General features: G+C 36.3%; 1 protein-coding gene across 8 annotated transcripts in view; it reads left to right on the forward strand.

Moving 5' to 3' along the window:
* SMOC2 (SPARC related modular calcium binding 2) overlaps nt 1–18,480 on the forward strand; it is a 251,531-nt gene that overhangs the window by 183,129 nt on the left and 49,922 nt on the right. For all 8 annotated transcript variants that reach the window (XM_072643931.1, XM_072643932.1, XM_072643933.1 and 5 more), the window contains one exon: nt 6,485–6,567. In XM_072643931.1, the coding sequence (XP_072500032.1) occupies nt 6,485–6,567 (83 nt within the window). The remainder of the gene's footprint in view (nt 1–6,484; nt 6,568–18,480) is intronic.

The following is an 18,480-nucleotide window of genomic DNA, read 5'->3' on the forward strand; positions in this document are numbered from 1 at the left end:
TTTTTTTCAAACAGTTATAAAATAAAAGTACCACTTATTAATAGTAATAGATGAATTGTATAGCCTTTCTATAGCATGATGGATAGAGAGTTGACCTTGGAGTCAGGGAGATCTGAGTTTGAGTCACAGGTCAAAGTATAACTGATACAAATCTGATAAGCAAGGTTAAGTGAAGTGGCCTTTGCAGATAGCAGCTCCATGAATGCATCACTCTTCTTAATGTCTCATAGATGTAAAGCACATACTGATTATAATCCTAGGCAAAGCCCTTAACCTCTTGGTATCCAGGTAACTTTCTAAGATAATAGATGGAGCCATGATTTGAGTAGCTGTGTGAGGGTAGATTTGGCTGAGGAGAGACTTAAGATAGGAATATCAATTGGAATATTACTGCAATAATCCAGGCAGGAGGTGATGAGGGACTGAACTAGGATGCTGGCAACATGAGTGGAGAGGACGGAGCTTATGTGAGGGAGGTGATGGAAGTAGAGTGGCTCAGCAACTGACTGAGTATGTAGAGAAAGAGAGAGTGAGGAAATGAGAATGACTGAGAGATTGTAAACCTGAGTGACTGGTAGAATGGCCACTCCCTCTAGAAAAACAGGGACATTTGGGGGAGGGTTCTTAAATCAACCATAAATCTGCTTCTTCCTCATTTCCACTTATTGCTATTAACTGTCCAAAAAGAGCAATTCTAATACCCCTTCCATACTGTCGTGTTTCAGTTACTTGAAGATACCTATCATGTCCTTCCTAATTCTTCCTTTTTCCAGGTTAAACAATCCCAGTTCTTATAAAACAGCTTAAGATAGCATTAGCTTCCTTAACTGCCTTCTTAAGACTCACTGTTGACTCAAACCAAGCATGAAAACCACTAAAATGTAAGGATTTACATTTATCCCTACTGAATTTCATGTTGATAGTTTTGGCTCAGTGTTCTTGTATTACAAAATCCTTCTAAATCTTAGGACTGTCAGTCAGTGTGTTAATGATCCCTCCAGCTTTATGTCATTGTGAATCTGATAAGCATGCTCTCTATGGTGTTACCTAAGTTCAAAGGTCAGTAAATTTTTTTTACACATATGTGGTCCATGAATACATCATTCTTCTTGATCTTTCATAGATGAAGTCAGTTTACACATGTATCCAGAATTATATGTACAACTACATGCTTACTATCTTAAACAGCAGTCTTATGACATTTTCTATTATATCTTTCCATTTATTTGTATGTGTTGCCCCAACTGAGGTCCTGCCCAGATGCCTCATTGTGGCTTGGAAAAGACCTTACTCAAAAGTTATCATAACAGAGTAGAAGCTCTGACTGGCCCTAATAAACTGAAAAACCTCTCATTAATAGGCCATACTTCTTTCATCTGAGGACTGATGGTTAGTGGATAGGGGATTAGTATTTTTGGCCTGAGGACCCCATGAAGATAACTACCAAAGGGCTAGAGTTAGCAAGGGGATAGGGGTTGTAAATAGACATACCCACATTGATGAAATCCCAGATCCTCCAAGTATTTAAATATGATACTTAGGAGGTTGGAGCTGGAAGCAAGTCAGGCCAGATTCCTAGAAGTCAGCAGTACGGATAGCCAGCTGATAATGTTTTATACCGATCAGCCCCAAAGAGTCTGCTATCTTGACTAACTCTTCAGCCCATTTCATAGCTGTCTCCATGGAACCACTGCCTTGGAAATAATAGAGAAATAAAATATCCTTTTAAGTATGTTAGTAATAGAAGTGTACTCATTTTGGCTAAGCTGGATAGATGACAGAGAACCCTGAAGAGTGTAGAATGCATGCAGGCTGGGCAAATATCAGATTCCAAAAGAAGCTATTTAGGCCAGCTACTGAAGTTTGGTTTCTGCAGAGGCATCATGGAAGCTAGCTTTAAATCATTGCAGTGCAACATCAGTCTTTTCAAGGGTTGGGTATGAGATTTTTTTTGTTTTTGTTGTTTTTTCTATCCTTGTGTAATAATGTGTATGGGGGAATAGTTTTCTAAGAAACCTTTCTTCCCCAGGAAACAATATTTCTATATTGTTAAACATGGTGTGTTTCCTATGTATTTAATGGGCAGTAATGATTTCATATACTTGAGACTGGACCAGCTGCAGGATCAGAATCCAAACTCACATGCTATAGCAGAGATAAAGTGTCATTGACAGATTGTCAGCCTCAGTCAATGGGAATTCACAAGCTCTGCCATGAGACTGACTCTGAAATCATGAGATCAGCATTTATAATCTCATCACAAAAGAACCTCTTTCTCGTAGTCTAAGTTTTTTTTTTTAATTCTATGTATACCATATCCAGGTTGGAGGGGGTAGAAAAAGCACCAGAGATATATGGACCATCCTCCCGCCAGCTCAGGAAACATCTCCCAATTCTCCGTTTGTCAACCGAGAGAGGACATTTGATTTATCAGATTTACTCCATGAGTGTCTAGATTCAAGCTGTTGTTCCTTAGTCTTTTTTGTCCAAAATCAGACTCCTTTGATTTGACTGCTGCCCATCACTTTGCCATCTGGCATCGAGCCCAGTTTTCTTGGTCTCCTATGTTATCTATTGCTGGGATCTTTTTCACTTTAATAGTTTCCTTCAATCAGGAATGGCACCTAACCAGCTTTAATCAGTTGTAAATTCTCTCTTGGCTTTCTTTTCCATCTGCCCTCTTTTTTCCAGCCATCCTCTGACTCTGTATTCTCCCAGTTTCAAAATGAATACTTAAATTCTTGGGGGAAACAAAGTAACTTTATAAAGACATCTCATCTTCTTGATTTAGCTTTTGGTTATTGACTGACCATTTCTGCCCTCCCTACTGATTTTTCCTACACCCAGTTATTTGTGTTTTCTTTATTTGGAAAATACCTTATGTAGCTTTCCATGTATTTTGGATTTACTTATCTGTGGACATGTCTTCTTTTCTCTAGAATATAACTGCCTTGAGGACAGGGGCAATGGCATACTTGTCTTTGGATAAAAATACCTAGCTCAATTCTGGGGACATAGCAAGTGCTTAATAAATTGATTCAAAGGAAAGAATTCAAAACCAAACAAGGATATCAGTAAGATACTTTAAGAATGTGAAAGCTAGTTGTCTTTTTTTCTTCTTCCATAAAAGGAGATAGGAAACTCAAGAAGGCAGAATTTAGAGTTGAGAGGAAGTTTAGAGAAGTTACCTAGTCCTACTTCCTCATATGGAAGAAGCAAAGGCAGAGAGATTGTGATTTGGTCAAGCTCACACAGGTAGTAAGCAAAAAAGCTGAAATTTAAACTCAGACCCTCTGACTTTAGAGCATTCTTTCTACTACACAATGACTTGAAAAATATCTCCTGCGATATATGTCAAACGCTAGAGAAATGAAGAATAAAAAAAATTTTTTGAGGCAGACAGTACATCATAACATCCTTTTCAGCTGGAAATGTCCAGGTGGAATGGTCACTGAAAAGCCAAGGGAGTAGCTCTAGCACCTACCAGTCTGCTTGTCTTTATGTGCTTAGCACAATATCTTGTGCATAGTAGGTGCTTAACAAATGTTTATTGATTACTTGTGAAAATCAGACAAGTCATTTTCTTTTCCACACCATTTTAAGGCAAGAGGCAGGTTCCTGTGTAATCCTACTCTTTTCTGGATTAGAGAGTGGAACTTAGAGAAGAAAGTTTCAGCCTTGCATACTAATTGACAAAAAGGAAAAATCGTTGAAGTGGGATATCAGATTCATCAAGGACCAGGCTGGTTGCCAGGTACTACATTAGCGTGTAGAACTTATTCACTCTTTTCTTGGCTGATGGAAGAGTTCATCCATCAGCTATCAGAATCTCAACCATTCTAACCTGATCAAAGCAGCTTCTATTCCTGATTCCATAGGGTGCCTTTCTCCCTTGAGGTGTGTGCATAGTCTCCTAAGCATGAAATTACATTGTACCTTGGCAGAAAGCATGGTATCTGATGGGCAACTGGACAATCCAGAAATTTTCACTTTGTCATGTACAAATAGGGTAAAATAAACAGCAAGGAATGAAGTCGGCAGAGGAGAGTTGAATTTTGAGTTTCTATTCTGTGGGTCAAATAGCCATGAACTGTATTTTTGGGGACAGGTACCACATTGGGTTATGGCAATTCCATGATAATTTTTTAACCAAAGGTGAGATCCCGGTATTTTAAGTAGGCAGTTCTGAGACACAATTTAACATAACATCACTATTAACAGTTTATTCATAAGTTTTACTTGTCACTATAGTTGGAAAAGTACCAAGAGTATTATGAAGGGATGGCTAAGTTCCAACCCCCTTCCATTTTAAGACATTCACAATACACAGATAGAGATTATTATGACCCTGCTTCCTATCAACCATCCAAATATTAAAAGTAATGGACACCCATGAGCCCCAATGGCATCCTCATACCCACTTGATATCAGTGCTTTAATTTTTCAGAGCTATGTAATAGCACATGATGCTGCGGTACTTTTCTTTGATGTGGGCTTGTGAGAAGATGCTTTTTCAAAGTACTGGAGTGATTTGGCCTCCAATGGGAATTCCATCATTAGTGCTTTCTAGGCATCGTTCCACCTCATTAATTAGTCATCTGTCGATGGTAAAGGCAACCTCCTGTCCTTTTGTAGCTCACATTTCTTGGCTTGTTCATTGTGAAGCAAGTCTAAATCTCACAGCTGGACAGAAGGAGTGAGGTCCAATATGGATATCTAATCTGCCCCCAACTGATACTTAGCCTGCCTCCTTTCTTGCCTCTCCTTCTTGCCTCTAATTGAGCTTTTCAGCTTTAAGAATATCTAGGGCTCTCAGTGAATTAAATATGGGTAAGAAGAGGTAGAAACTTAGTATCACCTTTAGTGACTGACTTGTTTTTAAATAACTTCTTGGTGAGCTTTCTATTTTTCTCTGTTCCTTGTATTCTAATCGGATCAGGAGGCACCCTGGTAAGAGGTGCATTTATACACACAGTTTTCACATCATAGATATGTTTCTCTGTCTTAAAGTATTGGATACTACCAGATTTCAAAAGGATATAAGTTAATGGGCTTTTGATTAAAATTTGATAGCTTAGATGTTTGCTTGAGTGTGTCAGAGACTCTTTAATTTCAAAACCAACATTTCCAAAAGGCATATTAAATTATTACTCACAAAGTTGGAGTAAGTCAATGGATGTTATGTTTTCTGGTATCAAAGAGGCCATTCAGGGTGTGAAGGGAAGGGAGACAGTGAGTAAATTGCACTCATTACATCACAATCCACAGAATGAGTCCCCTGCAGAATTGGCCAGAACTCTCATGGGGACATAAGAAGGAGAATAATTAAAGACAATCACTTAAGAGAAAAGATTATTTTCCTTTTCTGTGTTGTAAAGGATAAACTTAAGATGGTCCCCAATGGAGAAAATAAAATCCCAGATGTACTATACATGTGACCAATGTAATTGAAACAGGACAATGAGACAGAAAGGTAAGATCAGAAATCTCTGTCTCAATAGAAAGTCAACCATCTCAGCATCCCAGCTAATATAGTCACATTATGAGTTATCATAGCTATAACCTAGTGAGCTATGAATAAAGGGAAACAAACGGTATCTAAAGAAAATAGAACCTAATTATCAAGTCAATAGAAGGGGTTTAGCACCTCAAAGCTGATGTATGGAAGACTGTGCTTCTAATACCTGCTCTAATAGCATAATAGCAACCAGTACCATAGAAACCTTATAGTAATTCTTAATAGGTCCTCATGGTCAGAAATCTGTAAGGTATCCAAGCCCTTTTCCATCCCATCATGTCTTCCCTGATGACTACAAGCCTGGGAGTTGTGTCTTTCTCTAACAACAAGAATTCAAGTTTCTCTCTGAAACTGTAGACCTCTTTTTGTCCTACCCACCAATCAGTCAGTCAAAAAAAGGGTTTATTAAGTGCTTACTGTGTGTCAGGGCTAAGTGCTGGAGATACAAAGAGAGGCATAATCAAAATCCCTGTTCTCAAAGGAGTTCACATTCTAATGAGAGAAACAATAAGCAAATAACTATTGGTACATGCAGAGTGGCTGGAAGGACACCATCCTCATCACATCTTTTATTTCTTACATTTCCACTCACGGAGTCACACCATTCATTGCTATACTTTTGCCAGTTAGAATGAGGTATCAGATTGAAGGAAGAGAGAGCCAAATACAATCTTGTGTGAGACACTGGATTTCAAAGTATGGCCAACAGCAGTAGACAGTGTACGGCTTCTTCTTACTCCCTGGGTTCAACAGGCTTACCACAATTAAGTTTTCTCCAAAGAATCCTGGTAATAAATCATGGGCATTGTAACATGAGAACCAAGTGTCACAGCAAGTGCCAAGAGCCAAAGAAGTATACACTTTAAGTGTGACCATGTGAGGCCTAGAATGAGACATATTTCAAACTCTAAACTGGCTATGTTTTTTTTTCTTGCTTCTTCCCCCCCTACTTCTCCCCTCTTGTAGGTACGAGCAGCCGAAATGTGATAACACAGCCAGGGCTCACCCAACCAAAACAAAGGATTTGTACAAGGGCCGCCAGCTCCAAGGTGAGTGTAATGGATGGGTTTTGGCTGGAGCACATTTGTTGCAACATTTGGATTCAAGGCTGGTTTATGACGGGAAGGAATTCATCCAAATCTGTCTCCCAGAGGGCTTGGACATTATTAGGCTGATTGGCCAGTGAAGCAATCCCAAATCTCTACTGAAAGGGAGCCTTGAATCCAACCCAGACATGCACAAGGCCATCAGTACAACATACAGACTGGGGATGTTTCACAGATTTATTTCACTTGAGGTTAGCAGATTTGGATGAAGCTTCAACTTTAAGAGTAAAACATTTGAAAAAATAATCTAAGTGCAAAATCACACTCTAAATACAGTGTGACTTTTGGACTCTTTTGGGGAAAAGACGTGTGTGCACACACACAAACACAACCAAAGAATTCATTATTTATTTTGCTAACATGAGAGTGGTAGTTCAAATATTATTTTCTGGCTTAAAAAAGAAAAACAACTAAAATTTCAAGTGGCTGAAGTTTAATTTTTAATAAAATATGACTTAGACCTGTCTGCATATCAAGTGAGCCGAATTGCAAGGTACAATTTGAAATGAAACAGAAACAGTGAATATGAACTCATAATTATTATATACATATACATGAAAAGATACTTCATGAATTCTGTCTTTTTTTCTGAAAGCAAATATTCTACGCTATGATACACCAAAAATAATTACTGTGACATCTACATCTCATATCTTGAATGATTTAATTTGGTACAGAAGAGATGGAAAATTCAGAACCAACTCTGGTGCAGTTTATGGAAGATTTGGGGAGTAACTTTATGTCAATGGAGCAAAGCATGAGTTATTATGCTCTAGGGAAAATATATTCATTTTTTTCAGTAAACAAGCATTTTTCTTCCAGTACTTTTATGTGCCAGTCATTATGGGGATTCAAAGACCGGCAAAAGTATAGTCCCTGCTCACAAGGAGCTCCCATTCTAATGGACTGTGCAAAAGACTGTGTACATACAGGATAGACAAAGGTTAAATGGGAAGTAATCTCAAAGGGAAAGCAGTAGTATTAAAGGAGATTAGAAAGTCTTCTTATAGGAGGTAGACTTTTACCTGAGACCTGAAGGAAGCCATGGAAGTTGAGGTAGAGATGGGGGAAAACCATTTTAAGAATGGGGGACAGTCAGTGAAAAAAACCCAGAGTGCAGAGATGGAATGTCTTGTATGAAGAACAGAAATGAGCCCTGTTCCACTGGCTCATATAGTAGGTGGAGGGGAGGGATTTAAATATAGAAAGACTGCAAAGGTAGGGGGAACCCAGGTTATGAAGGACTAAAAGTCAAACAAAGGATTTTATATTTGATGCTGAAGATAATAGGGAATTGAAGTTCTTTAAGCAAGGGGATGGTGTGAAATGATCAGTCATTTTTGTGTTTTGATAGCAATCAAAATGGAGGATGGACTGGAGTAGGGAGAAGCTGGAGGCAGGGAGATCAACTGGAAGGCTATTGGAATACTCTAGGCATAAGTTGATGAAACATTGAACTAGGGTGGTGGCAGTATCAGAGGGGAAAAGGCAACATGTACAAGAGATGTGGGGAAGGTGGAATTTACAGGAGTCGTCAATGTGAAAGTGAGAAAGAGTGTGGAGTCAAAGATGCCATGTAGGTTCTAAGCCTGGAAACTTGGGAGGATGACGATGTCCTCAACAGTGAGGGGGAAGGAAGCTTGGAAGAATGTAGGGTGTGGGAAAAATGATCACAAATTGTTTTGGGCACATTGAGTTTAAGATGTATGTCTATTAGCCAGCAAGTTCAAAATGTCTAATAGGCAGTTGACAATTTGAAGCTAGGGGTCAGGAGAGATTAGGACTGGACAAAGTCTATCTGAGAAGCATCCCTATAGATATGATCCTTGAATCCAGGAAAGTGAATGAGATTGCCGAAAGGAATTGTATAGAGGAATAAGAGAAGGACAGAGCCTTAGGGAACACCTATGATTAAAGGGTGCAACCCAGATGAAGATTGAATTAAAGAAGATAAAACTGGAGCAGTAAGAATTGATAGAAGAAGAACCAAAAGAGAAGAGAGAGTATTAGGGAGAAGAGTGTCATTGGCAATGACAGAAGTATCATAATTCATCTTAGGATTTCATAGGACCCCCTAGAGCTTTTTTTTTTTCAGGGATTTTTCAGGGATTTTCAGGGATTCTATAATATTTTTGTTTCTCTTTCTTTTTAAAATAGGCTTTTAATTATTAGAGGTTTTTTAGCTTAGGGATCAGAGTATTTTTTTGAAGATAGCTAAAAGAGAATTTTCCTAGTTATAAAATATCTGAGTGACTCTTTCCCTCCTCTACCTCTCTTTCTTTTTCTTTACTTCCTTCTCCTCCTTCTCTGCTCCCTCCAATTGGTGTTCCTTTCTTTTCTTCTGTCATGTCTATTCCTTTCTTGGTCTCTCACATTCTTGTCTCCCTTCCTTTCTATCTCTGACCCTCTGACTTTCTCCCTCCCTCCCTCCCTCTCTCTCTCTCTTTCTGTATTTTTCTCTCTGTCTCTGTTTCTCTGTCTGTGCCTCTCTCTGTCTCTCTTCATATCTCTCTGTGTCTCTCTGTCTCTGCCTTTATCTCTCTCTTTCTGTGAATTTATTCCCTTTATTTTATCCCCTTCCCTCCCTATTCTACAATGTTACACATATGAAGTGTTGAAGCCATGCGAAGTTATTTAACATCATTAAATTCAGTCTTTTTCCATTTGCACTATTTTCCCTCAGACAGCCCTTAGGTTTCCAAGTACTTCATACTTACTTGAATTTTTAGAAATTTGTTTATGTAACTAAAGGAATTTATGTTCTGGGTGTGTGAATTAGATGAATTAGTTGGTTTCCTCATAGCTTTAAAGAGAGGTGGTTGATTTACATTTTGTCACATGGATATATAGTAGTTAAGAAAGAAATTAATATTTGCAGTTTCAAACAAAACAGATGTTTTCTAAGAATACAGATATGCTTGTAAAGGGAGGAGGCTTTCTGAAGAAATGAGGCCTGCTGTTGCAATGGACATCTCATTGTTTGTTAAGTGATTTTGGCTCAGAAAATATGACCCTGATCAAATTTTTGAGAGAATTTTCCCATTTCATCCTTTGCATAGTTATATTATTGACAGTGAAAAGAAAAATGATCTTTTCTAATTAAACTCTATAAAAATATAAATTTTATACTACAGTTGCATAATCCATATCTCTCTATCCATCCATCTATCATCTATCTATCTATCTATCTATCTATCTATCTATCTATCTATCTGTCTATCTATCTATCTATCTATCATCTGTCTATCTATGCATCCATCCATCCATCCATCTATCTATCTATCTATCTATCTATCTATCTGTCGTAAATTATAGAATTTAGATGGTTTTGACTCTCAAAGAAATGATTTGAAGAGAAACCTGGTTTCAAAGGTCTAAAGTAATTACCCCTTCAAACATCAATACTGAAAAAAAAGGAAAGCATCCGGGAACAACATAAGGGTTTTCACTAGGATCTGACATGTCACCTCCAATTGCAAGAAATGTGAAACAGATTTAGTAGATTGAAATATTTACTCTATATAATTTATTACATTATGAAGTCATGGGGAATGTTATGAATTAATTATGTTATTGCCCACTAAACCACTCCTCTTATGCTCAGCAGCCTGGGAGTGCCAAGTTCCAAACTACATACTTAGAAAGAGGGATGCCCAGGATGATTTGAGAAAGTGTCATTGAATGTTAAGCACAAATAGTAGAATTAAACAAGATTAAATCTCATCTAAAAGCACCTCTGATTCTTTTCCTTTCTTTGATGCATTTCTTATTTCCATACCCCCTGTTGGCCACAGGAAATAGATGAGAGATATGATTCCCCTTGTGTTGCACTATATCCATAGGTAGAGGAGATCTTTTAACATATATTAAGATTAATTATTCTTACTTTAAGCTTTTTCTAGAAATGACTTGCATGTAGGCTATGAGTAGATAACCTGGCAGTTTCTTGCATTGCCTGCAGCTGAATTTGGTCAACTGTAACTATTGGATCTACATAGCAGCTAGACTGATATGGTGACTCTAGTACACTATTCTAATAGCCCTTGAAAAGTCAGGATATTATATATTTATGAAACAATGACATTAGCCCAGTTTTATTCCTTGGTAAGAATGATATATCATGAATATAAGTAAATATATCAGGAATATAAAGACCTTAGATCCACATCAGTATTAAAAAGTAGGATGACTCCATTGCTCTCTTGCCTTTACAGTCAAAACTACTGTTCCATTCTTCTGTTTCACACAGAAGAAAAGAAAAATGAATATTTTTCAAAGGAAAATGTGGATATTCTTAGTGTTGTTAAGCTCTGACTTGCTTTTTGTACTAGCTGGAAAACTGAGGGAACAAAAGTAGGATATTCCCTTTCTAAAAACTGAATCTCCAGACATAAGCATTAACATTTGTTATCACCTTATAGATTTGGGTTTTTAAAGCTAAGATATGAGTCCATTCATTTCCTCCCAGGCATTATGTCAACAATGTGAGTAGTTATCAATAAGTTAATAGTAGAAGCTGGACTTATGGGCACCTTAAGCCTTCAGTTTAAACAAAAGGAATTCTTATAGATGTGGATAATAAGGCTCAGATTTTAGTAAAATAACAAGCATTTACTAAGCACCAAAATGTATGGGATTCAAAGAAAGGCCAAAAAAATTGGTCAAATGTTTTTGCATACATATAAAATTACCATACTAACACATTTTAATTTCTTTTATAGCAGTGTATTATGTAGAAAATGGTAAATCATTTAGAGCAAAATTCAAAGACATACAATTTGGTGGCTTCTAACCTATGTACTTGCTTACTTCCGGGAAAAGAGATAGAGAGTAGACCTGTGATTTCATTGATAAAGGGAACTCCTGGAGGAGAAAATGTTTTCTAGCCATGCAGGTCTCTACTTCTTTGCAACTGAAGCCTTAAACTGAAGGCTTAAAGTGCCCATAAGTCCAGCTTCTACTATTAACTTACAGTTAATGTTTCCTAGAGCAGAAATGTCATATATTCATGTAACTCTTCCAAGGATAACCCGAATTAGATTAAATGTAATTGGGAAGTATTTAGCAATAGAAATAAAATACAATTAAACACAGATAATACAAATATGCATCTTTCTAAATTAAGATCCTGCAGACAGAGATCCTTAAGTGATTTGGCCATGGATATTCAGGTAGTAAGTAGGAGAAATAGGAACCAAATTCAGGTCAAATGGCTCCACCTCTAGGCATCTTTCTATATCTCTTTGCAGAAGAGGGATATTTACTTTTTGTTCCATTAATCTGACTTATTGCATGGGGCCAGGGCTGGAAAATAGATAATGAAGGAGCAATCAGTCCATCCATGCAACTATTTGTTCCTGGCATGAGTAACACACAAAGTTTCACACATAATGCATTGCCTTATGCAGAGTGGGTATGCAATAAATATTTATGAAATCAATAAGCATTTATTAAACACCTAATATGTTCCAGGCACAGTTCTACAAACTGGGCATACAAAGAATGGCCAAAAACATTCTCTACCCTCAAGGAACTGTTAAATCCTTTATGATAGTTCCATTAGGGTTTAATAATCTACTTAAGAAGAACTCCTTCCTTCACCTCTTCCCTTTGAAATCAGAGTTAAGAATGAGAAATCAAATGATTTCTGTTGAGTTGTCTCTCTCATTAAATTGTGAGCTCCTTGAAGTTAGGGACTGAGATTTTACTTTTCTTGTCCCCAACACTTAGCACAGAGTTTGGTACATAGTAAGTGCTTGATAAATGCTTATTGACAAACTGACTGATGTGTGTTTGCCTATGTTGGTTTCTTGTAGTTTAAAGCCTGTCCTCTTCAGACTTAGTTCTTTCTTAAATTGTCCAAACCTCCTTCCCTTTGGAACAATTAAATAAAACATATATGTGTGTATATTTATGTTTATAAAATATTATGCATGAATACATTTAATTTATAACTTAAATTGAATATATTCACATATAAATTTAATACATTTATGTACATAAAAATATATAAAAATATATTTTCAAAGTAGAATAACAGTTGTTTCATTATTTCACTATTTAAATAATCAATATGTAGGCAATCAAACTAATCCATTGACAAAATGTCACAAAAAAAAACAAGTCCTTCCTAATTATTTACTTTAATATATATAACTATCCATATATGGAAACCCACTATTTCAGATGCCATGCCAGCAATCTTGTCTTTGAAGCAGAAATGGTCATTTAACTTGTAGACTACAACACTCAGCAACCAGCATTAGAGACATAAGATAATATTAGTATTTTGTGACCTGGATTTTAGATATATTCTTCAGAAATAACTATTCTCCAAGTGTTTCAAGTGAGACAGACTTATTCAGGAAAGGTTCTCCAGAACCAGAACTAAGCCACATTCTGCCTGTAATGAGAAAAAAAAATAACTCCTAAACTGTCCCAACAAAGATGCTATTGCCTCACCCATACCTTTAATGAAAGCCAGAGTCTTGAAGGAGCAAGAAATCATGTTATGCTAACTGTGGAAAGGTCAGCTTATGTCTGTGCTTGTAGATGTTTGTGAATGTACTGTTCATAAGTACTTAGTCACATGGATTATTTGGAGATAATTATCCTTATTAGGCAAAAACAATTGCATCTTAAAATAATCCCCTCATAATCTTCTTCTTAGTAAGGAGGAAAATGTCTCCAAGGTAACACAACTAGAAGTTGGTTAAGTGACTACTTCTGGTCAATAGGCTAATGAGTTTTCTTCTTAAAGGGCCAAATTTCCATTTTCTGTTGCCTTTCTTCCGACCAAGGAGGGTACTCTGTTTTCCAACTTAATCTGGCAATATGTTCAGAAAGAAATCACACACAGCTCACTTTTTCTTTTTTTCTGCCAAATATTTATTCACATCATATGTAGAAGAGTCAACAGTTTTTTTTCCATCTCACACCAAATTGACAGTAAATGATGATCTGATCTTTGGAAGCCAACATTTTACATATGGGAGGAGAGATCCTGTTTAATGGATATCATATTGAACCATTACTGTGTCTCTTGAAGCCTGCTCTCTAGTCCACATTCTGACTTTGCTATGGACACTCTTCTCTGCTTCCAAGAGAACTGACTGAGAGAACGACTGAGTCTCATAGATATAGCAGCAAATAACAATTAAGTCCATGTCTTTACTGAAATGTATTGAAGTTCTATCTTCTCAAACTTCTTTCCTTCCTTTCATCCTTACTTGATAAAATCATAAAACCATAACTTTTCCCTGCTTACAAATCAGTATTTGTCAAAAACGTTGACCACTTCTCTTTATGAATTAAGCATGTTGAACCATGTTTTCCTCCTCTTTCATTCTGGCTGCTTGGTAATTATATCATTATTTTGAATCATGTCAATTGACTCTGATTAACTAGTTATAATTCAAAAGGTTAGCATCTCTTAAAGGCACACAGGGCTTAGGATTAATTTAAGGATGGTTGTATTTCTAACATAGGAAGGAAGCCTTGTTTTTTCTCATTAAAACACCTTTTTTGGTGTCTTGGACTTCATTAGCAATCTGGTGAAATTCATTTACTCCATTTCAGAATTTTATCTTTAAATGCACAATAAAATATATGGGATTATAAAGGAAACCAATTTTATTGAAATGCAATTATAAAAATTAAAAAAAAAAAAGTCATGGATCCCAGACTGAGGACCTAAAGGGAGAATGAGGTTCATTATTTCTATTAAAAGTCAACGTTCTTGCTTCATATTAAAAGGTTTATTAGACTAGCAATGTGACCTAAGACTGGGACATCACTAGCATCCATATGTCTTCCTTTCTGCTTCTGATTGACTCAAAAGCATGGTCTAGTCAGAGAAAGGGGCAATAGCAGAGGGACACAGAGCTGTATTAGAGTTTTGGAATTGTTAGAGCCAAGGAGATTAGCTCAGTTAGCTGACCTTAGTTCCCCTTGGGACAATTTAGAAAAAAAGGCAGGCAATTTTTAACATAGTATGAATATGAAAGATGGAAGATCCAGATATTTATCTGATCATTTAGCCCTGAAGTTAAAACTAGATTAATTTGTTACAGTTTGAATTTTTATGGTTCACCAGATGATTCATAGTGTATAAATACAACTTGGGGGTATTGATTCCTCCTTCCCCTTCCCCCTTATCCTGTAGTACAGCTAGTCTAAAACAGTCAGTGCTAAGTGATATTACTGGACAAAATAGATATTTATATCTACTTTCTCATTGGCATTTTAACTTTTTTGTATAATCCTCAAAGAAATGAATTAATTTGGACCAGACTTAATTGAGTGGTACTTGATGAATGGTTGGGAGTGGTGAGAGAAGTATTCACAGGTAGTCCTCAGACCTCAAGTGGAGTCCCTGAAGGAGTAACATGACTCCAAGTGTCCTTCTGGGCCCTCCTGCATTGCAACCTTCCCCAGTTCCACTTCTCTTTGGCCCATAATCATTCTGACATCAGTTCAGATCAGTTAGTAGAGCCATATCTTCCTCACTCACCCTTCCCTTTTTTTAATGTTCAGGCCCTGAATGCTCATGACTTATCATCCCTCTTGGAAGGAAAATTCTATCTGAAAAATCTTTGAAAACTTTAAAAGATAATAAGTAACCAGTTGACTCAATGACTTCTTTAGAAACAACAACAAAATCTTATCTTAGGTGAAATATGCTATAGTAAATAACAGTTAATACCTGTGATAGAATGAAATTCTACTTCCTTGGGATACCAGTAGGCACTTGCAGGTAAAAGAAAATACATACATATATACACATACATATCCTAAAAGTTCCTCTTTGACTTTTAATATAATACATCAATAGTCTTCTACCTACTTTGAATATTAATTATTCTCTTCTCCAGCAGCACAAATGGATATTCTAGTTGCCCTCGGCATAGCTTAAGATAATTTCCCATGAGACAGTTGGATCCTGAATAAAATATCAGGTTGATTTATGCAAAGGATTCTATGACACCTAGGAAAAAATTCAATATTTACTTTTACTCTAAAATGAAATTAATAGCCAGCTTAAGAGTTTATTCTGTAGCTTTAGAGGTTCTTTTCGAAGTCATAATATGAGAATAATCTGAGATGGCAATATTTCATCAATTAATGTTTCCAACTCCTGCCTAGTTCTACCCTCAGAGCAAATACTGAGTTCACAGATATATTATTAGTCTGCAAAAGTTTAGTCTGGGCAAGAGAACAGACTGTTCTGTTTCAGCTTGGGATGTGTAACCCTCAAAGGTACTATTAATGTGGATGGCACAATTCTTTCTAAATGGTGCTGACCATGGAGAGTTTTTATTACTTCATTGCTTTCACTAATAAATGGTCTTGAATTTACGCACCAGATTCATATATTAGCATCTTCCTAAGGGAAGGTACAAGTTTAAAAAAAAATAAGCCAAAAAAAATGCAAAACCATGGTGTGTGTTTATTTTAGTGTGTTTTTTTAAAGATAACATTATTCTTTTGAGTAGATGCATAGCTGGTGGAGAGAGGGCCCTTTAGAGTAATGATTAATTGCTAAGCCTCAGTTAAGAGTGGAGAGTTTGAAAGACAGCCTTAATAGTAGTGAGTTTCAGAGTTTAGTCCTGGGTCTCATGTGATTTCATAATTTAGCAAAAAAGATTTCGATAATGAAATTCAGAACATGCTCATTAAATTGGCAAACACATGAGATTACTAACACCTTAGAAAAAAACAAGAATCAAAATCATAGAGAACTTTAACTGAAATAATTTTGTGAAAAGAAAAAGGCTACTTGTTGTCTTGCTCTGTTTCCTCTTCACTAAAACAAGGGGGTTGAATTAAATGAACTCAGAGGTCTCTTGAAGCTCTGAAACCTAGAATTCTGCCTTGACAAATGAAAGATGTGGTTTCTCAAAACCAACCTCAATAAGGATATCTGAAAGGCAGTAGGCTTAGGAAAAACAATTAAAGGGGTAGTAGGCTGAATTTTTGTCCTATAGACTTTACATCCCAGATGAAGCAGGGAGAGAAAAGGGAATGAGAAGAGTAGAAGCGGGAGTCTTGCCTGTTAGGAAGAATAATGGGTATAAAACAAACCCCATAGAATTTGTCAGGTCCTCTTGGAATCCTGGTAACATTAATACAGTGAAATTATGGGGACTTACAGTCAAGGCAATGGAAAAGTCCTAGTAGTCATAATGAAACAAAAGTTAAATATGGAGTCCATCGTATTATACAGTTGCAAAAGAAAAGAAAAGCAAACAAGCTACTGTGATGTAGCAAAGGAATATTATATGCAAGAAATGAAAAATTATAATTCTGTTATATTTGGACAACTGTTGGCTGCTATTAATCTTGTGCTCATAAGGTTGAGATTTTTAAGCCAATAAATATCTCCTTCCAAATAAATATCAAACAATTCATGAAAACTTTTGGGTCCAAACATTCACTTACTTCCATATCCATCCTATTGTACTATGACTATATTTTGCCAACAGGAAAACATTGGAGACTTTGTCAATATCTTTGTTAAAATTTTTAAAGCATTTGAACTCATGTCTTCCTTATTCCAGAATCTGTACTCTGTCCATTATGAAACCTATCTCTCTTTCAGTCAATCAACCATTTAACATAGATTTGTTGAATACTTATTAGGTGCCAGGTACTACACCACAAACAAAAACAAAGCAAAAAAAAAATAGTTCCTGATCTCAAGAACCTTATATTGTAATGCCAAAGACAATGTACATGTGTGTTCATGTGCACACGCCTGCATGCGTACATACACACACAGAATAAATGCAATGGAAATGATAAGTAACCTTAGAAGGAATGATTTTGGGACCAGGAGTCCCTCTAAAAACCTCCTAAAGGTAGTGGCACTTGAGTAGTATATAAAATTGCACTTCATTTGTTCTCTACAGGTTGGGAATATGTGCTCATTTAAACATTTTTATTCAATCCATGAAAGAGCATCTGCTAGGCATGCTTGAAGAGAAAACATGGAAGGCTCTTAAAAACATTCTTATCTGGTCATTTAAGCAGCTTTGATAATCCCTCTGCTGTGCTTCCTTTTAAAGCCTGCTCCCAGCTATTGGGTATACTTTCAAAATAACAAAATGGAATTAAAAGTATCTCTAACTTAAATTTTCAGTAATTGATTAATTCAGGCTGACTTTTCTCTCAATTAATGAAGCTTTACTGTTACCATGACTAAGATACAAATAATGCAAGAATCTTTTAATTTGCTTTATGCAATTGTTTGTTTGAATACATCAAATAGGCATAAAAGTCTAGCATCATGGAACTGGAAGGAAATTTGAAAGGTTATTTAGGGTTGCTAGTCTTCTAAACCACACCTAAGCTAAACCAGAAGATGAGAAACTCTCTGAGATTTAAGAATTCCAGGAAAAGAAAATTCGCTGCCTTCTTCAGTAATCTATTTCAGCTCTTGGTGACTGGAAAGTCCTTTATATTTCACTCTTTCCCTTTTTTTTCTTTTGGTATCATCAGTGCCAGGGTAATTAATAAATGCTTGCTCACTGATTGGGTAAGTTATGTTCCTAATGTTACTCTTCTTACTCTGTTTTTGTTGTAAAGGAGAAAAGGTAGCACTTAATTCTCTCCCTAAAATGTACATCTGTAGCTGCAAAGAATTATTTGTGGTCCAATTTTTCTTACATATTTTATACTTTCCCAAGATAGGAAAATATAAGTTTCTGGATGTCAATCAACAAACATTCAGTATATTTGAAAGATTTTTTTGTGGTTTCTACATGTTATATTATTTCATCATTTAGTGATTTAGTCACTGGACAAATATTTATTGAACACTTAAAGCTGCTTTGGTAATTTTTTTTAGAAAAGGGT

The sequence above is a fragment of the Notamacropus eugenii genome, chromosome 2 (genome assembly GCF_028372415.1).
Source record: "Notamacropus eugenii isolate mMacEug1 chromosome 2, mMacEug1.pri_v2, whole genome shotgun sequence".
Taxonomy (NCBI): domain Eukaryota; kingdom Metazoa; phylum Chordata; class Mammalia; order Diprotodontia; family Macropodidae; genus Notamacropus; species Notamacropus eugenii.